Here is a 9,462-nt window from a genome sequence, read left to right as displayed (position 1 = left end):
CCTTACCGCCCTTCCCCCCCCCCCCCCCCTTCCTCCTTCCTCCCGCTGAGCTGCTGTTGCTGCTTGTTTGCACTCGGCTTATCCGGAGCGGAAATTCCTTTCCGTTTTTGTGAATGACAAACTCATTAACAATTCATCAACACAACCTGTTCCAGCCGGTCCGTCTCCACGGCAACAGCCTCTTCCGCGAGCGCTCATTGGCCGAGCCGGAGAATGTATCCATTGAGACGTTCCATGTTTGTATCCATTGAGGAACTGCCTGGCGGGGGGGGGGGCCTGCGGGGCTGATTAAAAGGGACATTGATCACATCAAGGGGACTTGGGAGGAAGGAGGAGGAGGAGGAGGAAGAAGACGACGGGGAGGTTGGGGGCGGGAAACACGATGCGAGAAGCGGGTGCTGAGGCAGCCAGAAGTTGCACACGGGAGCGGCAGCCTGCAAGCAAAGAACTGAGGGGAAGGCGCAGGGGCTCTGTGCCATGCCTTTCTTTCGGTTGTAAGCAAAGGCGTCCGAGCACGTTGGAGCCGATCTCGTTGGAGGAGGAAAGGCAGCGCTTGGCCTCGAGGGACGATTAGAGCGACCCATTCGTGCGTTCATTGACAACCTCAGCAGCCCCCGAGCGCTCCCGGCTTGCAGGCGCACGAAGGGACCGAGCGGCTGCGGCTCGTCTCGCTCCCCCGGCTGCTGTCGAGGCCAAGTCCGAGTTCTCGCTGCCTGTCGGCGTTTCTGCTGCCTTCCGGAGCCCCCGCCGGCCCTGCGCAGCTTTCCCTCATGCTAGATACGCTCAGGCCCCCCGCTCCCCCCTTCGTGTCGGACATGGCGATCAGCAAGACGGTGGCGTGGCTGAACGAGCAGCTGGAGCTGGGCGCCGAGCGCCTGCTGCTCATGGACTGCCGCCCGCAGGAACTGTACGAGTCGTCGCACATCGAGTCGGCCATCAACGTGGCCCTGCCGGGCATCATGCTGCGCCGCCTGCAGAAGGGCAACCTGCCCCTGCGCGCCCTCTTCGCCAGCGGCGAGGAGGAGCGCGAGAAATTCGCCCGGCGCTGCGGGACCGACACCCTCGTCCTCTACGACGAGAGCAGCAGCGACTGGAACGAGAACACGGCCGGCGACTCCGTCCTGGGCTTGCTGCTCAAGCGCCTGAAAGACGACGGCTGCAGGGCCTTCTATCTGGAAGGTGAGGGGTTAACGCGGCGGGTTCCCCGGGATCCCCCCCCCCCCGCCGCCTCACTCAGGCAGGCCTGGTGTCCTCCCCCCCCCCATCGCCTCGGGAGCGTCTAGACTCCAGCCCCCTCCGTCTGGGCAAAAGGCGTCCTCGCCCCCTATTGTAAGCATCTGAGCGTTGCCAGATGGCCTTGGGTTTATGAAAGAAGCCGAGGAAGGAAACATGCCAGAGACGCCACGGAGCCAAGGTTCCCGCTCGCCTAGGATACCTTGTCCGTGGCCCTGTTTGGGGGGGGGGGGGTGCACCGACGGGTTGCTTTTCCTTCGGGGGCATCCCGGGCGACTGTGCAGGGCCCTTTTTCTGCTGGCACCATTCCGAGTATCTCTGCTCTTTTCTCTTAAACCCACACCACCACCAAGACAGGGTGTGTTTGTGTTTTCCGGCTGTGGAGGGATGCAGGGGCCCTTCGAAGCCATTGGTCTCCTGGTGTCAAACGCTTGGAGATGTGTCGAGTTGTCTGATCGAAATGCCAGAAAGGAGAATTCTGTGGATCTGGAATAAAGGGAAGCCCTTTCAAGCAATGGCGGGCCTTAGAGGTCTGGAACTCCTGTGACCTCTCTTCTGCCTTTGTTTAGACCATCAGAGGCTCTTGGAGGCGGCCAGCCCCTCCCTCAAAACAACAGACTAGAAGAAGGGGAGGTTTCCTAGGAATCTAACCTTGTAGCATGATGTCTTTTAAGATCTGAGATTAGCAATATCCTGTCTTAGCCAGATATGCCCCAAGGCATTTTGGTGCCTGGGGGAGAGAATCCAGATGGTACTATGCTAATGTAAGTAGGCATCAGACCACAGTTCTCCTTCCCAAGTGGGACCATTTCACCACACCGCTGCTGGATCAACTCTTATTAGTAAGGCAGTATGCTTTCCAGCTGCAGCGAGCTCTTCTTCCAAGGGAGAAAGGAATGTTTCTGTGAAGGGTGGGTTTTTATTCCAGAGTGTGTCAGTTATGTAGATTACTGCTCATCATATTATCCCCTAAGGGTATTTTTTTAAAAAAAATATTTCGACAACCCTCCCCCCAAAAGGGAGCCTGTTCTTTGTAGCCACGTTAGACCATTTCCAGTTCTGCATCTCCCAGGCAGACTGAAAAAGAAGCGCAAAGGATGCTCTCCTAATCAGACCTCTTTTTTTGTGTGTGCTTCCTGTTTCCCCCCAGGTGGTTTCAGCAAGTTCCAGGCAGAGTATGCCCTCCACTGCGAAACTAACCTCGACAGTTCCTGCAGCAGCAGCTCTCCCCCTTTGCCAGTCCTGGGCTTAGGTGGCCTCCGAATCAGCTCAGATTCCTCTTCAGACATTGAGTCTGACATTGATCGCGATCCTAACAGTGCCACTGACTCTGACGGCAGCCCCCTGTCCAACAACCAGCCTTCTTTCCCAGTGGAGATCCTTCCTTATCTCTACCTGGGCTGTGCCAAGGATTCCACTAACTTGGATGTTTTAGAAGAGTTTGGCATTAAATATATCTTGAATGTCACCCCCAACCTGCCTAACCTCTTTGAGAATGCTGGCGAGTTCAAATACAAGCAAATCCCCATCTCTGACCACTGGAGCCAAAACTTGTCTCAGTTCTTTCCTGAGGCCATCTCTTTTATAGGTGAGATTTAGATCATAACAACTGTGAAATGAGTTCCTGCTGTGTTTTCTTATTACCATTCTTGACTTACTAGCAATGTATCTTGCATTGCTAGAACTTGGTATGCAGTTTTTAAGCCCATTGAGCTTTAAGAAGTAGGAATGTATTTATGTCCCCAATCCCGAGAGTTTAGCCATGTCCCACTATGCAGTTTAAGCTTGTAAAATGATGTTATAATTTCAATGATTTATCTGTATTTTGAAGTCATGCTTTATCAGCTTATTGGAGGGCAAATGTGCCTTTAAAAACAAAGTTATGTTTGATTTACAAGAGAAACAGCATAAAGATTTCCCCAGTTTTATATATAGAGAAGAAAAGTGCTTGTTCAGATTGGGTCAGAACAGCATGACAAAATGCCCCAGGGTCTGAACTGGCTTGATTTTTAAAAATGTTTTACAATATATCTAAGCCCTTTTTGTTTTGTTCCATTAACTTTCATCAGACTAGATTGACGTCAGTATAAACAGTTTGTATATTGAGTTCTTTGTCTATAATTTTTCTAGAACCCAAGCTGAGTGGCAACACTCAGATGCTTTCTCTTTGGCTCTCAAGTTCTCCTTAAAATCATAAGGCGGTTTCTCTTAAAAGTGATTGGGCACACTCGTTATAAATTTAGAAATATACTTTTGATTTCCTTTTGTGAAAAGACTGAATTATGCCCTTTCTCATTCAGAAGAGTCATTGTGTCATCTGTCAGAATACTGTACTGTAATCTGATTGAGTGATCCTGGTAATAGGGCAGAATGTAGGTAATCTGAACCTAGCAGGAAGAAATGTGGGCTGGAAGCCACAAAGAAACTAATCTCTAAGCATTATAATGCATTTCCTCTTACAAAGAAACCCATTTTCTAGCAATGTTGACATCCTGTTTCTCCTAATGGGCTGTCCCGGATGACTTCCTCTTTTTCCTTTTAGACCAGCTGAATACCTCCATTGTTCAGCTGTACTGCACAACAGTTGGAGGATAATTTAATAGACCTTTTGCAATCTGCTCATCTCTATAAAAAGGTGACATTGTAGGGTTTCCCTCACATACATGCTTCCTTTTTGTGGCAAGGTATTTTAACTCCGTATCCTCAAAGGGAAAAACTATTGCCCTTGTGAGCTGTGGGTCCTCCTGGAATCTGCTTCAAAGTCTGCTAACGTAGGTTGCTGCCTGTTTCTGCTCTTAGTACCAGAAACAGCCTTTTAACCTACAACAACTTTTGCTATTCTTGAGTCATTGGCTACTGCTAACAATGTGCACAGTAACAGAATCTCACAGTGTACCCGTGACTATACCACTAGACTGGATGTTTGAATCCTCTCCAGTGAGACAAATGGCTTTGCTGCACATAGAAACTGGTAGAAGACTGTACTAGAATTCTTCTCTTTGATACTCAGTTTTCTGTAAGGATAAGCATTCATGCATGAATGGCTGTATTCATGAATGTTCCCACGTGTGGTCGGAAATGGTATAGTTCCTCAAAGAACTATACCTTCAAAGGCTGCACCTTGTATTTCTGCAGATAATTAAGTACTTGAACAGACCAGCTCTGCAGAGTAAGAGAAGAATCTTACTCTGTAGAGCTGGTCTATTCAAGTATTTAACATGCTTGACCGGGTGAATCCCTCATATATTCCCCCTCTTCCTCCCATGATCTCAGGGTGATATGCACAGTTCTCCCCATGTCCATTGCAACAACCCTGTAGTGTGTGTGTTAGGCCGTGAGAGAGTGATTGATTCAAGATCACTCAATGAGTGGGCTATGTGACTGAGTGGGGATTTGAACCTGGATCCCCCTGGTTTTAGTCCAGTATACCACATTGGCTAACCACACTGAATCTAAGAGGCCCTATTGAAGGCCCTGTCTGCCATGGGCTATTTTGTGTGGCTTTGGTCAAGTAAAAATGGGAATAAATGTGGCCTGCTCCAAGAAGGGAAGCCAAACTAAGCAAAGCTTTGATGGTGCAATGCAAAATAGAAATGAAATATTATGTTAATTATTCTTTCCCATGTATATTCTATATTTTCTAGCCCCACTGGGGGACCTCCTGATGGCACCTGGGTTTTGGCCACTGTGACAAACACTGATCCAACATGGCTTCTCTTGTGTTCTTTTATTTTGGTTTCATCTCACATTTCAAAGATGGCAAGTAAGGCTGAAGGAACATGTTCATTTCATGCTCTTTTGTCTTTCTCCTTTTCCTTCCATAGATGAAGCTCGGGGGAAAAATTGTGGGGTGTTAGTGCACTGCCTGGCAGGGATCAGTCGCTCAGTCACAGTGACAGTTGCATATCTTATGCAGAAGCTCAACTTGTCCATGAATGATGCCTATGACATTGTCAAGATGAAGAAATCCAACATCTCCCCAAACTTCAATTTCATGGGGCAGCTGCTAGACTTTGAGAGGACTCTGGGGCTGAACAGCCCCTGTGACAACCGCGTGCCCAGCCAGCAACTGTATTTCACCACTCCTTCCAACCAAAATGTCTTCCAAGTGGACTCCCTGCAGTCCACGTGAACTCCAGCCAGTCCTCACCTCTTCCAAGCATGGGTCATGTGATCATTCCTCAATGCTTCTCATTGACAGCAGCAAAGAAACAGCAGCTTTCTCCTGTGGGCCCTGCTATTGATCGGTGGCCGCCTGTGTGCTTATTATGATAAAAAGGTTACAATGTTTGGAATCAGCTATTGCAAATGGAGGGAACTTTATGTGTTCGGTGTACACACACCTATGCAGTGTGTTGGACTGCGGATTCCAAACACAGGTAGGGGAGAATGGATCCCACAAGCACATTGTCCTCTAATGAGACTGGGAGAAATGTATTACTTGCAGTTGTAATATACATTGTTGTCTTCAGTGAAGACTGTTTCTCTTTGTTTCCCCCCCCTTTCATATTTTGATTTAGAGGAGCCAAAGAGAGAGGTTTTCAGCTCAGTGTATTTGGAATGCTTGTTTGCCAGTGCTTGGCTTAATCAATGTAAATGTTTAATCTTGATTCAATAAGCAACATCATTTTTTAAAGACAGGTACATGAGGTCACCCTAAAAGATGCCCTCTTTCTTCCCTCTTCAGCAGTTCTTTATTTCTGGAGTGCAAAGGACACATTTGTGACAATGCTTAATTTTACCACTGAAATGTCAGGCTTTGTTCCTTGAATGTCTGTGCTTTTGAGGTTGGTCTGTTCACATTTTGTGAATGGATAAAGTCTATATTTTGTGTATTTTTTTCTTTTGGGGTGTGCCATCAATTTAGGTTCTCATTCTGTTTTTTTTTTTTTTGCGCCTTACCTTTGTAAATAGCTTAGCGTTTCTTTTGGAAGAGAGTTATGTCTTCAAAGAGAAGATTGTTTTTTGTCCAATTTTTAAAAGACACACAGAGATGTGCTAAACAGTGCATTACCTCTGTACAAACTCTTCAGGGAGCTTCACCTCAAATGCAATATTTTGCATTTATTTTTGTAAAAAAAAACTGGAAGTGTGTGTGTGTGTGAGCATGTGTACCTGTGTATATGCAAGAGCTTCTTGCACACAGTTGTCAATAAGGGAGAGTATAATTTGCCGATGTAAAGTTGGGATTTTATTCTAAGAATGTAAGGTCATAAATTATTAATAAATAACTATTTTGGCTATTGAGAACTTGACAAGTTTGATTTTTCTACTTAGGGAACACAGTTGAAAGGGGCCTCCAGGGTCATCTAGTCCAATTGCCTGCACAGTGCAAGAAATTCACAAATGCCTCCCCCCCACACCCCCCCAGGGACCCCTGCTCTATGCCCAGAAGAGGGCAACCCCCCCCTCCAGGATCCCTGGCTAAATTGGCTTGGAGAAAATGGCTTCCTGACCCCAAAGTGGATTCAAAAATGGGTGAACATTTAATACTCAAATGGGGGGGGGGGATACTGTGAAACTATCTTGCAGTTTTTGATCCTCAACTCTTTCAACCTGACCCAAAGAAGAGCTGCATGCACACGCAAACTTTTGCACCCATATAATTTATTGGATTGGAAACCTTAAATTGGGTTGCATATGCTTCCATGGACACATTGAACCTCATATCTGAATGTATGTGATACTGAAATTAAAACACTGGATGGATAACCCTAATCCAACTGCATGTCTTGCTCCCATGTAAAGTTCTCTGGAGAGCAGTATTTGGAAGTACTCATGCAGTCAGTTTCCAATAAGTTATTAAAACTGGAATTTCACGGCCAGACTGGAAGAGAAGGACAGTGTCTGTCCTCAGTGGCTAGGCCACATTTGTGCTGCAAAGTCACATGGATCTAACATGAGATTCTGTGAGAATGGTAATGCTGTAAGAGATGGTCATTGTGTTACAAAACGCTTGGTACCTTCACCGATCAGAAGTCTAAGGTATGATTTAGAGAAAACATTCCAGTTCTGTTTAAGTCTATATGTCATATACAGCTGTAGATTACGTGCATTCTTATATACTATAGCTGGTTGATTTTTACACCTGTATGGATGAATTTTCCCCATGAAATACACTGCAGTTGATAAGATAGGAGGTGACAGGTAAACTCCAGCTGTGATATTGTGTGTATTTACTGCTTCGACAAAACAAAATGTTGGTCTGTGATAGCTGAATCACATGTGGAAATCCTTGTCTGATGGTGAAGCCCGGAAGAGACAAACATGTTCCCCAGCCTCACATAAATGTGAAGATGGTGCTAAACAATTCACTCTGCAGCAGATTATTAAAGGGGTTGGAAACAAAATAGCCTGTATGGCAATGCTCTTGTATAGGTCTGTGTTGACTCTGCTTTTGTAATACTGCAAACAATTCAGGTAATCAAATTCCAAGCATGGGCTGAAAGAAGAGGACAGGACTTTTTCTCCCTCTTCCATGACAACAAAACTTGGAGCGAACCAGTGAAGTTGACAGGTAGTAAAATCAGGACAAACAAAAGGTAGTACTACTTTCAAAGAGTAATTAACTTGTGGATTTACTGCCACAGGATATGGTGATGACCATAGCCTCAGATAGCTTCAACAGGGATTTAGACAAATCCATGGAGTGTAATTAGTGTGAATGGCACCGTTCCTTACCTAAACCCCTTCAGACAATTCTCTTTCCAATCCAAAGACAGGAACCATGGCACAGAAATGCTATCCTCCAGAACTTCCTGCTTCTTTCAGCCAAAGTTTATGTATAGCTGGCCAATTCTTTAGTGTTCATAGTCTGGAGAAATTCTAGCCAAAATAATGAATTGTGTGCTCTTCTGAATGCTACAGCATTGTGGGCTGACAGAACAATCAGAAGGGGAGGGGGGAAATGAATGAACCAATCCTGTGGAGCCTAGAATTAATTCATAAAGCGTGGAAGCAGACGTGGGCTGCCTTGCATTAATCCTACATCGAACGCTTTCTGTTCTTGGCCTTCTCGGTACTGTGTTGTTCAAAGCAGAAAAGTGCAGACAGCTCTAGCAATTTCCTGTCCAGCTGCAGCTCAAGTGATATTTTTTTAAAAAAAATATGGTCTGGATAATTTTAGGCAGTTTCCTCTTTGTGGATTATTAATCTGCTTTCCTCATCTAGCCCATGGAGCTGGGCTCCTACTGTTCTGCCGAAACCAACAGATGGCCTCCCCAGCACTTCCTTTCGTTTCACTGTGGGTTTGCTGTCAGGCCACTTCTGAAATTAATAATGTTTTCTGGCCGAGTGCCACAGGCCATTACCACAAAGGGGAAGTAACACATCTGAATAGCAGGAAGCCAGGCAGGGTCACAGTGTGAACTAAACCAGCTGAGCATAATTTGAGCCTCTCCCATTCAGCAAGTGGACGGCTTCCTTTTTTTTTTCTTGGTTAAAAGGGGAAGTTCACTGAAAAACCTTTGCATTTCATCAGCAATTCAGGCAACTGAAAGAGTGACTGCCCAATTGACAGCAAAGGCTGGCGATTTCTAGGCACAGAGGACATGTGGTGGGGTGGACAGGTGCCAGCAAGTTCTTGCAAGAGTTCTGAGTTTGGGAGCACTTTTATAAAGGATATAACCCTCAGTCCACCCTTGTGCCATTTTAGCCTGTTCTCTGGGTTGTGCTCAAACATGTAAATGAGCAAAAGATACATTTGGCAAGGGCCTATCTGGAGAGTGGCTAACAGTTATACTTAAATCAGAATGTGCAACCAGACTCTTAAATAAGAGGCCTTAACCCAAAGATTCTTGAATTTTTTAGGTTGGGCTTAGGGTTGCCAATCCTCGGTTGGGAAGTTCCTGGAGATTTGGTGGCAGAGCTTGGGGTGGGGAGGGACCTCTGTCACTGTGTGATGCACTCTTAATAAGGTGGTCAACTCCAATCTGGGAAATACCTTGAGATTTTGGGGATGGAGCCTGAGGATGGCAGGGTTGGGAAGGGGAGGAACCTCAGTAGGGTATAATGCCATAGAGTCCACCTTCCAGAGTGGCCATTTTCTCCAGGTGAAATTATCTCTATTACCTGAAGATGAGTTGTAATAGCAGATCTCCAGCCACCAACTGGAGGTTGGCAGCCCTGCCTTTGAAGCTGTCATTTTCTCCATGGGGACTGATATATTATGTATTCTGAAGATCCATCACAATTCTGAGATAACTCCATGCCCCACCTGGAGATGGGCAA

General features: G+C 46.3%; 1 protein-coding gene across 1 annotated transcript; it reads left to right on the top strand.

Annotated features, from left to right (window-relative positions):
- Positions 1–373: 373 nt before the first annotated feature.
- LOC107122829 (dual specificity protein phosphatase 6) lies at positions 374–6,437 on the top strand. Its single transcript, XM_015425970.1, has 3 exons — positions 374–1,179; positions 2,384–2,821; positions 5,058–6,437. Exons 1-3 carry the CDS (start codon positions 771–773, stop codon positions 5,363–5,365), a joined length of 1,155 nt encoding a protein of 384 aa, XP_015281456.1. The 5' UTR covers positions 374–770; the 3' UTR covers positions 5,366–6,437.
- The last annotated feature ends 3,025 nt before the right edge of the window (positions 6,438–9,462 follow it).

The sequence above is a fragment of the Gekko japonicus genome, unplaced genomic scaffold (genome assembly GCF_001447785.1).
Source record: "Gekko japonicus isolate JY-2015 unplaced genomic scaffold, Gekko_japonicus_V1.1 scaffold3712, whole genome shotgun sequence".
In the NCBI taxonomy this organism is placed as follows: domain Eukaryota; kingdom Metazoa; phylum Chordata; class Lepidosauria; order Squamata; family Gekkonidae; genus Gekko; species Gekko japonicus.
Note: the sequence above shows the minus strand (reverse complement) of the source record. Positions and strands in the feature narration are given on the sequence as shown.